General features: G+C 37.3%; 1 protein-coding gene across 4 annotated transcripts in view; it reads left to right on the top strand.

Annotated features, from left to right (window-relative positions):
• Nucleotides 1–21,017, top strand: part of JPH1 (junctophilin 1) — an 82,509-nt gene that overhangs the window by 2,856 nt on the left and 58,636 nt on the right. For all 4 annotated transcript variants that reach the window (XM_059862479.1, XM_059862472.1, XM_059862488.1 and 1 more), the window contains exon 2: nt 4,054–4,810. In XM_059862479.1, the coding sequence (XP_059718462.1) occupies nt 4,054–4,810 (757 nt within the window). The remainder of the gene's footprint in view (nt 1–4,053; nt 4,811–21,017) is intronic.

Below are 21,017 nucleotides of genomic sequence, written 5' to 3'. Positions count from 1 at the left end.
TGGGTTTTTTTTTTTTTTAGTATGTCCCCAGTACATTGCTTTAAAGTGTGTTGGTGGTATTATGAGATGTCATTGAAAGAGGGAAAAGGAAAATAAACATTGACAGTGTTCCTCAGTTTTTGCACACAACACTTTTCATGACACGAGTAATATATGTCATGCTGTGTTTAGATGCTTAAAATTGTCACTCAGTCAAATCTCAGAGGAAAACATTGTGAATTATAAACCATGATACTTCATTCATTGCATGTGATTACATTGGGCTTTCAAGTGGCCCATCTATCTGTCCCCTGCAGCAATCTGGATTTTTGTGCCTCCTTTAAGCTCCCTAGGTTTTGTTAATCCGTGTGAAGATGCCAAACCTACCGGAGGAGTGACTGTGGCCTAATTTGAAACTTCAGTATGTCTAAATTCGTTATTTATGGTTGTTTCAACAACAGCAAAAACCAATTGCATGTTGTCATTCCACAAAGGGAGATCAGGGGAAAAAGCACCCTGAAGCAAAGGTCACATATGCTCATTGATTTCTGAGAGGTCTTCTTTCTAGGTCTCTGCTTATTTAACATTTGAGTCAGAAAAGCATGCAAAAATCTTAATGTAGCAACAACTTTTTTAAACTTCAGAATACCTAAGTAAAGGATAAGAGCAAGTAGAGTAATTAAATTCTCAGGTTTTTTCACAATGTAGTTTTAAATTTTAGCTGCAAGTGGGCAATGACATTTACAGCTATAAGATGCACCAAAGGTGTTTTAGAGGGGATGGCGCAATGTAACTAAGGAAACAGATTATGAAATTATATCTTTGAACAGCTTGCCAACAAAAAAAAATGGGAAAAAATACACTTTCTAATAGCTCTCAGACTCAAAATATGAACACCTTTTCAAGAGAGCCAATTAAACATCAGATGGATGGTCAGCAGTTGTGGCTAAATGTTTCTTCAGTTACAAAGGACAGCAAGCCGAGCTTTTGAAAAATTAGTGCTAAAGCATGTTACTGTTTTATGGTCAAATACAGTTTTAAATTATGGTGGTAATTACAGTGTTAATAAAAATTTTAATAATTTATCTTTAGAGGAACTGCTTTGAATAGTCAGCTATTGTATAAGGTGAAACAGAATGTGGTGTGTTTGTTGATATATTGTTCCTATTTATCTCTGTCTAGAGAGATAGGTAAATACTGCATATGTTTTCATCTTCATATATGGGAAAAGCTTTTTCATCATGTCTTATACATTGCTGTATTTAGTTAGATTGCAGTGTTGACATGTCTTGCTTGTTTAAAGATTTCTAAAATTTATTGAATAAGGTGATGCAGGTTAAGTCTTATATACAGACAGTATTATATATATTTATATATATATTTATATATATATATCTATATATCTTGTACAGTCAAATTACTGTACAAGGTTCTTGTATCTACATTCTGGTCACTGTTCTCCATATTTCATTAAGCTACTTTTCTGTTAAAATGTGAGTTGAAAAACCATGGAAAATGAGTTGACTTTTTAGCATAAGTATCAGAAGCGTTTCCACTGAGACATCTATAATGATAGAAATGAAAAGAGTTACCTGCTACAGTGCATAAAATTCAGCCTAAATATCTCATACTTTTTAAGGACTAAATGAGTACAAATCTTCCGTTTTCTTTTTTACTATTTTCTCTTTAGAAGCAGCTGGCATTGATTTTATTTCCCCAGTAGAAGGGAAAATGGGACTAATGGATAGCAGCGCATTAATTGTTCTTGTTTTAATGCCCTTAAGGGCAGCAGCAAACACTTCCCTTCCTTCTAGAGTAGTGAAAAGTACAAGTCCTAAATAAAGTATTTTTGAGCTTTCCATTAAGCACGTTTATTAATTAAGATATTAGTAAGAAAAAGAGGCTGACCTTTTATTCTTCTTTAAAATTCGGTACTGAAATAGTTGATTGTGATTAAAGTCTGATGTTGTACGCAGCATGGAGAGCCATAATTATGAAATGCTGCTCTAATGTAGTATTGTGGTATAATCAAAATTAGATTTATTATTTCAAAATTAAAATAACTAGTGCAGAACACTAAAGAGGTTAAAATCTGTAGCAATAAGTGTATGTAGCCAGATTCCTAGTTCCAGCATATCATTACAGATCCCAGAAATAATTAGGGACAAAAATGAAGTAATTTGTGCTTATAAAATATTAATGTATTTCCAGGAATATTCTGTTTAATAAAGCAAACAAAAAAATTAGATAGTGGCTGTATATTTGCAGTATTTACAGAGCATGTCATACCAGTGCTTTGTGCTCATGTTTCTATTTGTTCTTCCCCATATGCTGAGTTTTTTAAAATAATCATGTTCCTAGATTCAGCACCCTTACAACCAGTGCAGTAGTAGGTATCCAGGATACAGAGAATGAGAAAGAAACTAAGAAAGTTATTTGTTTGTGTCAGCAGCCATCTGTTAAAAACCTTCCACTTGGTACAATTTTCTACCAACACGAAATAGTTATGTTTTGGAACCTATCTAGTATTATATAATGTGAAAACAGAGTTAGCAAATTTAATTGTGTGTTAACACTGAAATACACGTTAGCAGAAGAGGTAAAGAGTAAGACAGTACTTGATAGATGGTGGACACGTACGCAGCCAAACCAGTATGTGTATATGGAAGAGATTGAATCTCAAAGCAAATGAATCTTAGATCTACATCTTTAACTGCAGGTACTTTACAAAAAGTTTATCAATCACTGAATTTGACATTTGATATTTAGTTCTCTGAATAGTTAATAGGTGCTCCAATTGAAGTAGATCAAAATTAAAGATTGCTTATTCATCCCTCTGTAAAAATATTCAAAGTAGCTTTCAAAAAAAAAATCCAGCACTAAGTGGGTGAGCAACTTCATTTTGAGGAGCTTAAAGTAGTTTAATGGGAATTAGAGTGAAATTACATCACAAAATAAGTTGTCTTCTACTTGCTAGTTATGGTATCCATGCAACCTTCTTTGGAGCCTATGATAGAAATGGCCTTCAGAGAGCAGACACTGCAAGTGTCAAAATGAAAATGTCTTTCAGGAATACAAGAAGAAAAATGGCTGTAGTAATCTGATAAAGGTTTGGCTCCAGTGCAGCTTTGCATGGCCATATATGACTTTTCAAATCGTATACCATTTTTCCTCCTTACATTGCTGTTTAAAACTTTTTACTAGAGTAGTTAAGATTAAATATTTGCTGGAATGTTGTGCAATATTGTGTTACTGCCTTGCCTTTCTTACATACTGCAGAACAAATGAAAGGCAAAAAAAGGGCTAAAGAATTCATGCTTTTGATCCCTCTGTCAGAATATAAGGCAGAATGCAGTGCATATTATGTGCTGGGGATACCAGAAAGTGTTGGTATGAAGAGTTCATAAAGAGAACGGGTTTTTCTCTTTCATTCAAGGTTTTTCTTTTTCATTCGAGGTCCTAAGGTTTTTCTCTTTCATTCAAATCCACATAAAAATTTTAAAAGATTTAATTTTACAATGGAGGTTTATAACAGTGGATCCAAAAGCCCATCTGCAGATGATCTGTCAAATAGCTCCTGACAAGGAGGGGTGTGTAGTCACCTTAAACCCACAACAACAGAATGGTTACTTCTCTTACTTGCTCTTTCTGTGGGCAGCTGGGCGCAAGTGCTGTAAGTGTCCTGCTCTCTCCCTTCTCAGCTGACTACATATAATGTGTCTCTGTTTCTGCTGGCCGCCTTACTATCAGTTCACCTTAAAAAAATGTTGAGGGAGTCCTACTTTAGAAATTTCTCTCAATTTTTTCCCCCTGAACAGTTCCATTAAAAAAAATGCTTATTATTATAGTTACTGTGTCTTAGCTGCCAAAATAAATCAGCTGTGAAAGTGAAGGATTTGCTTCAAAATAACTTATAAGAAAAACAAGTAACAAAAGTAGTTTCTCTGTCTGTGTCAGGTGCATCTCTTCATACCAAAATCAGAGTTGACAATGTAGTGTCACCTGTAGCATATTGGATGAAGAGGGCTAGGTCTTCTACAGCTTCCTAAATTTAACTTCTTATTACTTTCAAAGGTACCTACCAGGGGCAGTGGACAGGAGGGATGAGACATGGATATGGTGTACGTCAGAGTGTACCCTATGGCATGGCCACTGTGATCCGTTCACCTCTCCGAACATCTCTGGCGTCACTTCGAAGTGAGCAGAGCAATGGCACTGTTCTGCATGACGTCACTTCAGACAGTCCGGCTGGAACAAGAGGAGGATTTGTGCTCAATTTTCACAGTGATCCAGAAGCCATGGGCATTAAGAAAAAAGGAGGCTTATTCAGAAGAGGATCCCTTCTTGGTAGTATAAAACTGAGAAAATCGGAGTCTAGGTCATCGATATCTAGCAAACGAAGCTCTGTAAGGAGCGATGCTGCTATGAGCAGGATTAGTTCTAGTGACGCCAACTCTACAATTAGTTTTGGAGATGGTGACTGTGATTATAGCCCTCTGGAAGACCATGTTGATGCTACCACTACAGAAGCCTATATGGGTGAATGGAAGAATGACAAGCGCAGCGGTTTTGGTATCAGTGAGCGATCAAATGGTATGAAATATGAAGGAGAGTGGCTGAATAACAGGAGGCATGGATATGGATGTACCATGTTTCCAGATGGCACCAAAGAAGAGGGAAAGTACAAAAATAACATTTTGGTCCGTGGAATAAGAAAGCAACTTATACCAATACGAAACACAAAAACTAGAGAAAAGGTGGATAGAGCAATAGAAGGTGCACAGCGAGCAGCTGCCATGGCAAGAACCAAAGTGGAAATTGCAACCTCAAGGTAAGTTACCAAATGGAAGGTTGTAAACCTTTGTGGTAGTGAGCATTTGCTCACCTTTCAGTTTCGTCTGTGTAGCTCTGTTGACTTTAGTGGCATTAGGCATATGAAACTCGTTCGAGTAAAGAGTTTGTGTTTGTTCCGTAATATACTGTAAAAGTAAATTTCCATTCTTGATATATTTCTGCTTTCTCTCAAGAGCTGCTGCATTATGCCTTTAAACCTGTTTGGAAAATAAAACCGGTGAGGAATGTAGTGAATTATTTGGGGAATATGAGGTAAAGTTTTAATATTTTCCCATAACCATGCTCCAGTTATGCTTATTGTATGGCCTATTTTTTTGGTAGCATCTGAAACTCACTGAAATTGCCCATTTGACAATAGGCATCTTCAGATGCATCTCTTTTTCTGCGAAACTGTGGTAGGAGCAGCCTAAGAATAATGGTCAAGGATGTTGTGCTTAGAGGCTGTTGATTTGATTGACAGGGCAATATCTGCCAAAAGAATTCTTTATGAGTACTCATCCATTTTGGAGCACGCTTCTCCTCAACTCATCTGATCATACAACCACCACATGAAATAGTGGTGGTCAGCTTCTCCCTGTGCCTCTGCCAAATGTTTGAGATGGGAGAAGTGTATGGGTATTGGTAGTGGAGGAAAGTGTCATTTTCACTTTCAACTGCTAACCAACAACCAAGCAAAATTTCTTGAAGTGGAATTGTTACAAATCAGTACAATTTTAATTGGTTTTATTATTATCTTTGAGAGCTCTTAAAAAAGATATTTCATTTTCATTGCCTTCCAGTAAGTTTCTGTGGTGGTTTCTCTATTGATGGCTTTAGTTTGTTTCCTCAGGCTTTTCTTGAAATATGATTTGAATGAAAAAAAGAGTCCAGAATGTGCATGAAAGAAAATCTTCATGCTATTTTAGAAAGAGGATGTCACATTACTCTTTGAGCTGAACAACTGATTCCTAATTTAGTGTGGTCACTAGTGTGTCCCCAGTGACTACCCTTTTCCTGACAGTCATAAGTACAGAAAATACAAAAAAACTGCTGAAGTGGGAGAGCTTGAATATGTAAAATGCTCATAGGAAGAAGATGAAGAATGTAGCATACCATTAAAGGACTTTTCTGAGAACTGGTCATGTAAGTAACTAAAGGGTAACATATATTTGGTTACTTCTATAAATATATGTAAGGCATTATATGACAGCGTACCGTATTAGGCAGATCAGTAATACCTAACTTTAAGAAAGTACTGGATCCCATTCATGTTCTGTCAGTACATAATAAGCCCTAGTTTTAAAAGAAACTAGGTGGGATGTATGGAAAGGAGGAGTCACCCCTTTGAGTCTGTATAAAGCAATTAAAAAGCTGTTGTCTGAGACCATTACATTCCAAAGCACAGTGTATGCACTTCCTCTTCAAGAAGTGTCTCTGAAGTGTTTTGTTTGCTTTTCCTTCCCTTTGATTTTTAGGTGGAGGACAGAGTTCAAATTGCTTCTTTTGCAACAATTCACCAAAACAATGTTGATTTCTTGAAAATACATTTTTGAAAGTGCAGCAGAAGTCGTAGTGCAGCTGTGACCAGGGGCAGTCTCTCCCTTTGGTTTCTCAGCTAAAAATCTCTCTGAAACACTCCCATGACTACCAGGATAGACAGCAAGATTGCAGATTCAGGTGTTCTCTCTTTTTAGTAGCCACTGCACCAACTGTATTGGCACTGATTCAAAGGCCAAGAGACCTGACACCAAACTGGGCAACATCATGCATGAAGATAATATTAACTTCACTTCTGAGGGCATGTTGGACTCCCCTAGTAAGAATGGCAAGACCTTTCCTATCTTGCAAATTTTCAGAGTTGTTTTGAGTATCTACCAGTAGAAGCAAGGCCATGGACACTGGTGAACTAAAGAACTGTCTTACCAAACTGTCTTTACCAATTTTTTACCAGGCTGATATATTAATAATATAATAATTCTTTGGACTGTAGCATTCTTGCAGTGTCTTCCCAGATGAATATGAGGATGGTGGTCTTGTCTGTTTCCCAACAATTACTACGGCGCAAAAAAGTCTAGGAGAAGTGCCTCCTATAATTTCTCTGGTGTGTAATAAATACAAAGGTGGTTCTGCCCATATGGCATCACCTCACTGCACAGTGGCCTTCTGTGTTTCAGACTGGACAGATGTCACTAGCACTGTGTGCTTGCTGTAGATTTCCATTCCCTTAGTTGAAGAACTCACTAGATAGACCTTTTCTCACCCCAAAAACCATCAAACCAAAGAGCTAGAAATCCTTTCTCTCATCCAGATACCTTTCTTTTCAGTGCACCCCAGTATGCTATTCTTCCTGCATTGTTTATTCCCAAAATGTTTGTTCAGCCAAATGGAAACAGACCATACTCCTCTTCATAGCTCCCTGCTGATCATGACAGACTTGGCTGGTAGTTTGACCTGTGACAGATGTCCACACAGTCTTCCACAAGACCAACCACTGTTTTGCTTTATATTCCCAATGTGTTTTTATGTCTAAAAGTTATCTTTAATAATCTGTGTAATCTTCCTTTGTCTAAAGTGGCAGTTTTGTACACACAGAAAAATATAATAGTTGGGATAAGTAGTGCTTCTCTGAACCTGAATTTACATTGTCTCTCCTGACTTAGCTTTTGGGTTTTTGAGGTATTTGTACGAGGTATTTAGAAAATTACAACAGCATTTCTCAAAAGATAGCAGATTGCAACATTGTGCGATGTATAAAAAGCTGCTGTATCAGGGAAATAATTACTAGCTTCTACTACACAGCTGTGTATTCAGAACAGATTAGAGATCAGGAATCAATAAAAGTTCTTTTAAAATTACAGTGCAGCTTAATAGATTAGATTGTGTATTAGTTTTATCAGCTGTATTTAAGGAAAAATGTTTTGGCATAAATATAAAAAACCCAGAATTTGAGAAACGTCAAAAGTATGCTCATTACTTTTACTTTTCAAAACTTTTAAAGTACCTTCTTAAAAATATCATTATTATGGGTGGTAATTAATTCAAATGAATCTTTAATGCATTGTGCTAAAAGCAGTCAGGTTTATGTGCCTTTGGGGTCCTCCTGTCTAAAGGGAGAAGCTGCTTTCCAGAAATGCTTGATTCTTCTCTATACATGTGAAGTGCTTTAAATGCTGGAAGAGGTTCGTTGGGAAGAGTCTTTTGGAAGATACTGAAAAGCCACACGTGTTGGCTCAACAAGAGTCAAGGGGAAACTCATTTTGAGGATGTCATGTCATTCTCACTGTAGGGATTTTGAACTTCTTTTTCATCACTGTCATATGTCTCATTCAAAGGAGCTATCCCTCTTCAGTTCAATATAAACTGGATTTACATTACACTACTTTCCTAGTATGAAAATTATTTAAGTTCTCATTGTACTGTATTATGTTAACTTTGCTGTCATTAATACTTATGCACAGTATAAAACTGTATTGTTTCTGGAATTCATTTTCAGAGTTTGAACATAAACTTTCCATTTTAATACTCAGTGTCACTGAATTTTTCTAAAATACATCAGTCCTGTAAGTAAACATGAGGCAGCAGTGGAAGCAGAAGGAATGACGTTTGTTTACTAACAACGCTTCATGTTACATATTCTTTCAGAAAAGTCAGTTTTCTGCATTCAGAATTGAGTGTTCAGAGCCAGGCCTTTTTCTTTTTTTTTCCTTTCAAATATTTTCTAGCTAATTCTCCCCTTAAAAGATATTTTCTTTTAAGTGTCGACTCTCTGAGGAAAAACAAACTTTGCATGGACACATAGGGACATGATAAAAATACAGTAAGGGTAAGAAATATGAACTAGAAGATCGTGTATGAAGGAAAAGTAAGAAAGAAATCAAAAGAGAAAAATATTTCCTTGTTGATACTTTCCTTACATTTCATTGATCTTTCAGGTCATAAAATAAACAGATTCAAGAATTAAAACTACTTCTTCTCCTTTCTCCTTTTCACAGAAGCAAAATACTTTTAATTACTTTAAAGTTTTGAGGGAGTTTTAAGTGAAGTGTATGTATTGTCATAATATGCCATGAGAACTTGTGACCACCATAAAAGCAATATTGTAATGGGTTCTCATTACGTGAGCACCTGAGATTTGGTGAAGCATAATGGTTCCTTTGTGTTAGGCACTGCACAAACAAATTATGCTGTCTGGAGACCTTGCAGTCTGGGAAAATGGCAGTGCCCAACAGATGAAAAGAAGCTGGCAAAAGACTGGATCAGGGAACAAGATAACAGTAAAATCAATATCTTGCTACTAATAATATGGAGCAGTTCCTCCTTGTTAATTAGCTGTCTGTGCTCAGACAGCAGTGACTAGCAAGCCTCTAGTCACTCTAGTGCTCCTTTTAAGTGGAGCACTGAAGGGGGATTAACTGGCATCTTCTGCAGTGATTTCTTTTTCAGAGCAGCTTTTTTAGACAGCTCAGTTTTATTTTTAATATATTTGTGTCCAAGTTCACAGATGCTAGAGCTAAATTTCAGCTTTTTTTTTAATAGAAACTGCTGAAACTCTGGTTGTGATCCTGTCTCACAAGCAGGCTGCTTTGTTCTGCGTGGCTTCCAAGGAGTCTTGAGTCGTTAGAAGTGGATGCAGGAGGAAGGTGCAGCAGGACTGACTTGGTAGTGGAGACCCAGAGTAACTATTTTGTTTGGGAGTGAACCCACCTTCAAAACATGTATTTTCTTTGGGACCCTGCTCTCCCTCGCTGTCATCGTGGCCTGGAGCCAGTAGTGACTTGTGGTATGGTCAGCGGTAGGATGAGCCAGAGAACTCCAGTTTACCCTGAGTCCTGGCCTGGTGCTGCTCCAGCCTGGGCTTGGGCCCTTAGCATGGGCTTCAAGTTGCTGGGCAGCACCTCTGGCTCAGCTGTCCACCCCAGAGCACCCATGTCCACAGTACAGCAGTTACCTAAGAACCCACTGCTTATATTTTTCATAACCTTGATTCAGAGTAAGCTTCAGTCCGCTGTGCTGCGTGGTGGGGTTATATGGAGCATGTGGAAGTCTCAGGAAGCAGTATTAGGTGGTTTATTAGGCAGCTCCTTTGTTGTGTTCATTGCCTTGTGTAACCAGTGTGCTCAGCTTGACCTGAACAAAGTGTGATTTCTAGGGAGGGCTGAAATTACACGCATGTGATAGTACAGTTTGTGTCCACACTAGAAGGCAGCTGCCCATCATTCCAAACAGCATTGGATTATTTGTGCCACACACAGCTTTCCATGATGGATTTAGCTGACCCTACCACTCTCACTTTACTCAAGAAACTAAACTGGACACTTGCAAGCCTGGTGCCCCACACGCCTTGGAGATGCTTTACTTATTATAGCTGAAATATGAACATTGTGTTTAGGAATAGGATCCAGCAAATACCAGAGGTATTTATATAAAAGACTGCTTGCTTCAGTACAAAAAGCTGCCTGAGGTTCAAAATGAAATAATTTTCAATCATTTTGCTACATAGTTTGTTTGAAGATAACAAATGAAATGCTGTGGTAAATACTTGAAATAGGTCTTGTGCTACTATAGATAGTAATTTTAAAGTTAATTCTGCATTCTTTATAGAAAACCATATGTTCTTTGAATCTTGTGGGAGTTACACCACTAACTTCATTGGGGCACATATTCCGTCAGATTTCACAAACAACTCATTGGTAAAAACTGTTCCTCAGTTATTTGCTGGGGAATGAATTATACAGCTGTTTGAAATATACAAATAGTATAAACATCACTGCACAGATTTTTTTTTTTACTTTCTTAGTATTTAATGCACCAAGATTACGTGGCTGAAAATATGCAAAATTAGTCCTGTACCATCTCTCAGCTTTAAATTTTAAAAACCCTCTAGTAGTTTTTTATCAAATTACCTATATCCAAATATACCTATCTACAGCCATAAGCTTAATACGGATTTAAGTTTTTTTAAAGCAGTTCTGGTGTGTATCCAGTCTTACCTTGTGATTGTATTAGACACAGAATTGTTACTTGAGAGTTGCTTTTCTAAATTGTTTAAAATCAGGAGATTGCTAGTACAAGACTGGAAATATTCAGTGCTTTCAGAGCATAAATGAAACATTGCTGCACCACTGCTTTTAAAATGACCTTCTAAGAAAGCCTTTTTCTGCTGTTCAAACATTCTTGAAATATTCCTTATTCAGATGATAAGGGGGTTTTTCCCCAATTTCCAAAACACTTAATTCAGAAGCAGAGATGATTTTTGCAGTAGTAGCAGATGTATGTGACAACATTAAGGCTTTTTTTTTTTTAATGATACTGGGATACACAGAGAGACTAGTATTTTTTTGTAGCCACAGAAGATGAGTTGTTAGGCAGATTTTCCCCTTAGTTTTTATACAGCATGCCAGTTTTGATCTGTATTACAACAATTGTTCAAAAGCTAAGATGCAAATAGCATCTGTCTCTACTGACTTGCAGGAGAGTTTCTGTTATGGAAATAAATACCCATTTAAATAACAAAATCTGGATCGTTTGTACTGGTTAGTCATGTAGGAACTGCAGAGTTAAGTCATTGGATTTATGTTATTGATTTCTCTAAAAATACTCTCAAAACCAAAAAGATATTTTGTCTTTCCTCTATATCTAGTACAGCTGTATAGCTATGTTTAGTAGTACTACTTGGAGCTTGAGTAATTTACTTGATGTTTTGGTCAAAGACTAAATCAACTCATATAGAATATTCCCAAGTTATTTCTTCAAAGAGATAAGAAAACTTGCTGTCATCTACCTGTAGCATTGTTAAACAGTATTCTGTAGAGTAGCATGTTTCTCACTGAACACGTACAGCAGAAAAATACTCATTAAAATGATTCATTCTTGCCCCCTACATTGATCTAATTCTATATTTCCCAAATAACAATTGATTCATTTTCTCAAAACTGGTGTAGTTCAATGAGTGGTACTGTTTGTTTGAATGCTAATGGATCAGTGATACATATTATGACTTCTCTTCAGGTTTCTGGTGATTTATACATTTTTCTGCTTTATGTATGTAACACATTTCAGTACAAGCTTGTGTACACTGACCTGCATTCTTTTGCCTATCTCACTATGATCTTCCTCTTTCAGTACTCCTCTATTTGCACTTTGTTTTTCTGCTTTATTTGTTCTTCTGCAGTTCTTTGCTCTCATTGTCTGTGGAGGTAGAGCCACAATCTCTTTGTGGCCGGGGTCCAGGAATAAATTTCTCCACTAAAGTTTGCCTCCCTCAAACCCATGTCAGCGTTTAACATCTTAAACAACCTATTGATTATTCCTGTTGTCCTCTCAAGATTTAGTATTCCCAGATCTGCTGAATAGCGGTAGCAATCTCCCAAGAGCTCATTCCCAAGGTCACTTTAAAGCCCCTCATAAATAAAGTTAGGGTGGTTCTGCTTTGCACATCACTGCTGCGCTTAAATTGAACTTCATTCGCCATTAAGAGCGATCAGTGAGTTTTGTGCAGCCCTTTGGTACAGTTGTGCCTCAGACTTCTCTGATGCTGCCATTCACAAATTCAGTCACTTGGCTGTTCAGGCTTTTCCTTGGCATTTAAGAATAACATGGGTTCTCAGCCCTGAGCCCTATGGGTATCCAGCATTAAACCGCAGTTGGGAGAACCAGTCATTTAGTCCCAGTATGTTCTGGTTTTGAATTAATTTTTTGTTCACTTAAGCACTTCTTTCTCTTTATTTTTTTTTAATCTTTATTTCCAGACTTTCTGGTGACAAATGCTATACTTTGGTCCTACTACATTAAAAGTAGGGATTCATGAGAAATAATGGTGTTACTGTTTTGCATTTAAAAGCCAGAAATCTCCTTCTAGTATTTGACTAAAGTGAAATCAGTTAAATGTGAATTTTCAGCTCTTTTGTTCTAGGAGATTAAGAAGACAGATATCTACATCTCTTTTCTCTTACCACACTGAATCAGGTGGGTAAGGCTTGTTTAGTTACCTTAGTGCTATAATGCAGCACCTCCACTTCGTGCTTGCCTAAGGTGTTACTGACATATATAAAAAGAGGCAGAGGTCATTTTGCTGCTGCTTTAGCTTTCCTTTCTGGCTTTGGGGTGAATAATTTCAAAGATATTACTTCTCTGAATTTTTAGACTACTTCATAAATAAAGGTATTGGATCATGGCACTCTTAGTTCTGCAAAAGAACTTAAAATCTAAATGTGGAAACAGGCAAGACCCAAAAGATTGTCCCTGTTGAAGTGGCCTGTGGGCAGATATGAGCGTGCATCGCAGTCCTAGTGTGTTCTTGTCTGGAGCCAGGATTTCATACCTGTTGCTGGTTAAAAACTTGATTTTCAAAGGGAGAAGAAAGAAGACCAAGAAGTCTGGATGATCACTAAACTGAAGTGACTTCCTAGAATCTGGCTCTGTATGTGTGTGTACACATGTGTGCGTGTGTTCTGCCCAAGTTCACTTTTTAAGCTCCTTCACTTTGAGGAATTTGTGATGTCAGTTCTATAAGCGTTTTAGGAATATCCTAAAAACAAAGAATATAGTGCCAAGTGCTAAGATACAAACTGTATTTCAGGAAAAATAAGGGAATCATCCATGAAGGTGTTTAAAAGACATGTAGATGTGGTACTTAGGGACTTGGTTTAGTGGTGAACTTCACAGTGGTGGATTAACCTTTGGAGTTGATGATCTTAAAGGTCTTTTGCCACCTAAACAATTCTGTGGTTCTGTAAGCAAAAGTTAAGACTGTAACCAGACAGGTGCCACCTACAGATCTGTTGAAGTATTAGTTAGTGGCTTTTGGTGAAGAGGCTTTCTCTTTATTCCAGTGGTGACTAGATTCCTTGTGCAAAACTTAACTCATCTTGAGAGGTCTAATGTTGCCCAGCATTCATAATTTTTTAAAGGTGCAATGTACGGGTATAAATATTGTTTTATATTCTCAGTGGATAATGAAATATGAGAAAATCATAGTGATATGTTATAATCCCAAGCACTGTTTGATAGTACAGGCCATATCAGCGAAGAGTGTCATTTTATTTCCTAATTAAGAGTTTATACCTGTTCCAGAAATTGATTTTAAGACAGAAATGGGACAGATAAAACTTTGTGTATATTTTGTATGCTTAAAATTTAGACCACCTGCAAGAGATGTAATTATATTACTTGCTCATAATTGATCTTCATATAACTACTTGTTATCAGGAAAAGGAGCTAAACATATTCACCTCAGAGTCTGTGTCTGTTACATGCACAAATATGATGCATTTCTGATAAAAAAATTGTTGATGGAGCTCTGAGGGGGAACCTTTTTTAGCAGAAGGATTAAAGTGCATAGCATTTAGCTTTTAGCTTTGCTGGGTTGGTGAACAATAAATGCAGAGAACAATTAGTCAAAATTATAGTTCTGAATAAATTTACCAAGGAGTTTGGGCTAAATCTTATTTGATGTTTTCTTCAAATTTTAGTTGATCAGGATATGCTTTGAATAGCTTTTAAGAGTTTACTCGTTAGTTCCATCTTTGTAATGTAGCAGATACGTGATTTGAATTCACTCGCTCCTTACATTTGTGGTTAGATCATTATGAAAGTGATCATGAAGTCTGTATAGCAGTTAAGTTGTGAGTTACCTGCTGAGAGATGACGTGCTGCATAAGATGAGGAACTTTGGCTGCAGACCTCCATGGTGAGTGAGCAATATGAAGGAGCTGGTGTCTCTTTCAGAAAGGTCTGCATACAGTACAGACATCGGAGGTCTCACACACTTGTCTGCACACCAAGATTTCTGCTGTTTCTAACAGGGATGAAGCCAGACTGGAATCTTTTCAGTATAGAATACTGTTACATTTTGGAATTAAAAGTCCTCAGAAATGTTGAATTGTGCCCTGGTGTTTGAGTAGGGGTTGCACAAGACTTGGGTCTGTGAAATGCATGAGCTCATTTCCTCCTAACGAAAGTTCTCCCATTTATTTGCTATTTCACAACATGTTTAATCAGCTCTTTGTAATAATGAAGGCATTTTTGGTTGATGGTTCAAAGAACATACTGACTGGGTCCTCATTGGTCAGTCTGAGAAATCTCAGCTTAAACTATCTTCAGAAGCCCTGCCTACTTGTTCACGGTCCCCAGAAATTTAAGAAACGCTGTTCTGCTTTTTGTGTATCTAATGTGATACTTAAAAAGATACTTTTCTTTGAAAAATAGGACTAATTTCCCTGGAATTTGCTGGTTCATGAAAATTTGGTTTTGGGAAGATGTATAACCTAACACTGCTTAATCCATTCAAGAAAATAGTTCTGGTTTTGCAGAAGAAATTCACTTTGCAGTATTAGGGTGACAGTTTCCTCTTGGATTTTCTGCTTTTAAACTTAAAACCATTAAGTTTAAACCATTCACTGTTAAACTTAAAACCATTTCCTGTCTCTCTGATTCTGAAACCATTTCTTGTCTTTTCATTAGTAAAGGTAATTCACACCTTTGAATCTTTTTCTCTGTTCTTTGACACTGAGTTGTCTCATTTTGCAAGTACAAGTTTCAAGGGAGGCAGAAATTGAGCCTGCTGAGGTGCAAGTCAGCTGAGGAAACATTTTGTGCACAACTTTGACACGTCCATCTATTAATAAATGAAACTTTAAAGTAGACTAGGACCTTTTAACATTAAGTCCTCTGTAGTTTCTTTACACTAAAGAGTGGTTTAACTCATCTTTTTTTCAAGAATATTTGCTGTCTGTAAAAATACTTTTGTTGTCCTTTGGTGGTCCTATTCACATATTTTCAGATTAAATATGCTTTGTTCCTCTCAAGATTAATATGAAATAGAATGTAAGAGGAAATGTTCTGTTTTCTGTCATTTTTGGAAAAAATCTCTTCCAGAAAAGGTACAAGTTGATTCAGGTTTCCCACACAGCATAAACTATGTGCCACCCAGAAATTGCCCACACACTTAATCTTCTATTTGCTTGATTCTCTTGAGGTGTCACCATGATGGTGTTCCATTATGAGATTCCTATTTGAAGTGTTTCTGTGAAAATTTTTCTTCTTTATTTTGGTTTTCCCTTTAACTACCTATGTGTAAGTGTCACCCATTCCCAATCCTTCCTTAGGAATGGATGCTGTTAAAAATAATTTGAGATAATTTTTTATTTTCTAGAAGCTGTAAATTACTCATCAATATCCTCATGTTTTGACCCTGTTATTGCTATCAGTGTAATGCATTTTTTTCTCTTGGAAAGAAATGCATTAGATGGATTAGCAAAGCACTAAAAATATCTTTGCTTAACCACCAAATTATATAACCATCCGATTTCTGTTGTCTGCTGGTCTCATGCTGTGGTACAGTTTAGAAATCTACATTTTACAATCTACATCAAGTGAAAAAAGTTCTTGATTAACATCAGATCTTCTTTCAGAGTATCAAATATATCTTTTTTTAATACATCATTCTTTATTCAAAAAGTAGGGTTTACTGAAGGCTTTTGATAACTCTGTTCACTTCAAAATTTGACAATGATGCTGCTTTTATACCATATATTTATTCTATTTTTTGATGACTCTAGGGTGGTATGTCTGATATTTGCTTTGGGTCTGTTGCTTGTTCTGGCAGAGGGGTATTTTTAAATGAGCAGTAATTTAGATCAGATGCCCTGCTTAGGCCCATGGTACTGAAATAGGATGAATAGCTTTTCTAGAAAGTTCTTTAGGTGTGCAAGAGAAGATTTGATCACCATGACCTGGTTTAAAACCAAATGTCACATTTTTCTGCACTTACTGTATCATGTCTAAGAAAGGGTTTTCCAGAGCTAATCTGTCTCGGAGACCCCTGTAAGGAGAGAACAAGACTGAAACTATTAATCTTCCCTTACATGAATCAAATGTTTTTAATATTTCCAGTATTTTTCTCTAAATTTACTGTGAAGATCTAAAGTGATTTATCTTTTAGTTTGCTATTGAAGTATTTGACTATACCAGTAGGACCATAGTAAGTTGATGCTGTAACTCAGTTTGCAGCAGTGGGTGAAAAAAACAGAGGCTCAATTTAAACATGTAGATAACTGACTGAAATGGTCATCATAAATGTTTGTGATGAGATTACTTTGTTTGATGACAGTATTTTATCTCTCTGTGTCCAGAAGATCATGTTGTATTGCAGTGGAGCTGTTGCCTGTGGTCAGGTTCCCTGCAAAAGGGCTGAAAGGGTTTGTTCCTTGGGAATGTGACAAGACAAGTCCCCTTGTATCCTAAGGTCAACCAAGTGTCACCTCAGTCTGCAGTTACATCCTTTCCTGCTGTTTGTTTTTCTATTGTGTAGCTTTAATTGAAAAGAAAAAAACTTGAATGCATGAAAAAAGGAAATGATGCCATCAGAGCAATCACTTTGCATCTAAGGGAAAAGACTCCACGTATAATCAGCTGGCTAAAGGGCATGAGAACATCCTGAAAGGTAATTGGACACCTTTTTTTGAAGTACTCTGATATATCCCATTAACTTGTTCAGTGTTGCTCAGAAACAATTTCTATAGACAGAGGCACATTACTGGGCTTTTGTTCAGAGCCAAAAGCTGCAGTTATCACAGTGTACAGCATCATCTTTAAGCTGGTGCTGTTCATCTACTGCTTCTGGAAGAGTACATACACAGTGGGTTCAGACTTCTCATGACCTGTTTTTTTGTGCTCTCTCCCATGATGTTCTTTACAATGGAGTGGGAGAAATGTATGGTTTTGTCAGATCCTTCTCTGAATGACTTCATACCTGCAGTAATTTTTCTTACAGAGTATGAGTAGAGACCTGAAGATGGTACCAGCTGTTTCTGATGGGACAACCCAATATTGCACTTCTATATGTTTTTACTCCATTCGGTCTGGAATATTTGTCTCCACATGTTCCATCTCATATTTTAAGTTGCATAGACTCTAGGCCTTTTTATCATCCATGTTTTAAATCACTAAAATGGTGGAACTTAGTCTACTTGTGATCATGCAGTTATTAGCAAAATGTATTCACTAATAATAAGAGCAGCAATGAAAAGATTATGTCCTATAGAGGTTCTTTGGGATGCTGTTGTTCTTTTTCACGTCAGTAATAATGTCTTACCAGCATTCTGCTGGTAAGAATAAACATGTTTGTTTGGGATTTTTTTCTCCCACTTTTACCCGTGACATACCAGGAAATAAATTACAGATTTCTAGTCTTGAAGTGTGTAGTTTCTTCTCAAAAGGAAGTAATTAGCCACGGCCCATGGATGTTGTGATGTATGCAATTGCTTCTAGCCATTAGAGAGAAGGGTATGGAGGCATTGTTTTGGTCTAGTCTGTCTTTCTGCGGCTAAAATACGACTTAATATTTATGCCAAAAAAATAGGCACAGATTTTATAACAAAACCCCCCAAATATAGATAAAAGCATTATGTTGAATCTAGTGAATAAAGCAAGGACTTCAAGAGTGAGCATATTCCAGTGAAAGCCTTACATTCTTCAATAGCAAGAACAAGGAAAGATTGGCATGATTCAGATTATGGTATTTCAGAGTGAAAGCAGGAGGGTTTTAATAGGGAGGATCCTTGCATACATAGGAGTGTATTTGTAACATTAATATGAGAAAATTATTTTCTTATTGAATTGATTTGAAGTAGACAATCAGAAGGGCGATAATGTTGTGGGATTTTAATATGAAAATAGGCAAATGCTTTAATAGTATAATTAGAAATAGCCTACCCTTTCATGACCCTGAAGGATACTTTAAGGTGTACTTTATTAATCCTAGAGGGTAATTATGAAATAAAGTTCTAGTGAGACGACAGTAGTAATGTAAGGTATTTGGTTTTTATTGCATCTGTCATTCTGAAGGAATGAGGTGACATGTCATGCTCTGATCAGCAACCCTTCATAGCTGTTACTTGGCAAATTCTGAAATGAAGAGAAGCTGTAAAGGAGTATGCGGCCTGCTGCTCAGTAGATAAAGGGAGAAAATTGATCAAGACTTGAAAACATTCACCTTACTGCTAAAATAACTCCCGTGATATTGCTTTCTTTAGGAACAGAGAAAATATCCCTTTTCTAATCAAAGAACAGACAAATGCCTATAGTCCATTTGCTTTGGACTTTACTTACTCCTGTTGTTTTGGAGGATAAAAGTGTGAGCTGATTGTGGCTTTTAATTTATCCTTTACATAGGCTGCTGTGAAATACAAAACGTTGACCATGCTGACATCAGCAGCAGAACTCCCACTGGTTCCAGTGATACCCAGCAGGGTATCACTGATAGAACAGTGCTCTTTGTGAGCTGTGTGATTTCTGGGAGTCACAGGCAGTTGCAGGGCCGAAGTCAAGATACTGGAAGTTCCCAGCTGGATCAGAAAGGGATAATCAATTACAGAGACAGTTCAGTTACCTCTGAAGGAAACTTTTAGGTTCTCAGTATGCCTTCCACTTCTCCTAATTTCCAGAAAAACTAAAATTCAATTATTTTATGAATTCCAGAGGAACTCATGGTACCTTCTGAGATTCAGTCTTTTCCCTTTGCAAATATTGAAGCTCCTGTAATGAATCCATATGTCACCCACATTCTGTGTGCTGTTACTCGTGCTGAATGCCACACTGTTCTGCATACTGTCCTCAAAACCTGAGATTTGAGTATGGTACAGCTCGATATGAATAGGGGTGACAGAATTTATTCTAGGAGGACATGTCAGCTCACTTGCTGAGGAAATCCATATTTCTGGAAATCAGGTGAGGGTTTGCTCTGAAAAGTAACTGGTTTGTGCTTTATTGCTCTAATAGTGAATCTAATTTCTGCATTTACATACATGTAAGAAATACTGCTAACAGATTACATGCTTTGCAGTAGCTGATTATAGAGATTACTGTTTCTTTATTCTTTTTGCAGTATAGCTTCTTCTGTGTTGCAAATATCCTCACTGTACTAGCTAACCAGATAAAAGCATTTCTTACGTGAGTGAGTTTTAACCATGATTTGTTTTCCTCAGCTTTGCTCGTTCAGCCATTGTTCTGGAAGGTCATATAGGCAGTCAGTGGTGCCAAACTTGCCTGGCTAGATGCATGTGTCATTTACCTAGTGGCAGGGAGAGCTGGGTGGGTTATTGCATGTGCAGTGCATCAGAGGCTTCCAAGGAGAAGAGAGGGTGTTGAAGCCATTCAGACAGCTGGCTCCCGGCTGTGCTTTTCCCCAAAGGATCTTTAGAAGCGGGTGTGGAATGTGCTGTGAAATTCTGGTAGAGTCAGCCAGACAGCCCTGTGGTAGAGGCAGCAGCTCTGGGAAGGATAATGATCAGGAGTGGGGTGCTATTACTTCCAGAGTAATTTAGTTGGCAATCCACCTGTGCTGCTCCTCCCTGGGTATTTGTCCAGTCAAAAGCCAGCCCTGGGTGTGGTGAATTATCCTAGTGAGGTGCATGTGCTCCCAGGCCACAGGCAGGGCATTCATCCAATGGATCTGAACAACAGAACTTGGTTATGTGGGCTTGCTTTCCAAGCATGGCATAAAATTTAGAGTGACCTTTCAGCAAGAGTTAGTTACAGTGGGGTGCCATGTTAGAAACACCTGACCTGGGAACAAATGCTCCTTTAGGTTCGTGTGAAAGAGAGCCAGAGGGATGTGGTGAGTGTATAAACACACGTTTTTGTTGTATGTCAAGCTTGTGCACCAGCTCCCTGGGCATACCAAGAAAAGTGCAGCCTAGTCTAGATGACCTGCTCTAAAGATAAAATCTGATGAAGACTGGTGTTCATCTGCAGCGCTGAAAGCCATATTGCCTTCTCTAAAAAAAAGCAGAATATTGACTGAGTGTTTTAGCTAACATAATTAATGGCACTGTATAGTGCAGAGTGAGTTTTAGTAGAGTATATTGTGGTTGTTCCAAAGGAAGTTAAATATGTGACATTGAATGGATCTCCTGTATTCAAGAGCTGACCTTTTGGCAGTAGCAGTGAAATAATATACAGCAGAATCTTGTTAATTCATGCTAATGACTTAAAAGACCCATCACAGATCACTTGATTTTGCAACTTAGCAAGTAAGTGAAACATGATGACAAAACTTCAGGGATGCACACTTTATCAGTATGTGCTCTGCTAATTTACCTCTATAGTAGCAGTTATGTTGTAAATATCTTTGTAATAGATGAGTTAATGGACAGTAGTACTGTTAATTAAAGCAGTGATGATTTCCTGAAATGTCACTGTAGTAC

The sequence above is a fragment of the Haemorhous mexicanus genome, chromosome 1 (genome assembly GCF_027477595.1).
Source record: "Haemorhous mexicanus isolate bHaeMex1 chromosome 1, bHaeMex1.pri, whole genome shotgun sequence".
NCBI lineage: Eukaryota > Metazoa > Chordata > Aves > Passeriformes > Fringillidae > Haemorhous > Haemorhous mexicanus.
Note: the sequence above shows the minus strand (reverse complement) of the source record. Positions and strands in the feature narration are given on the sequence as shown.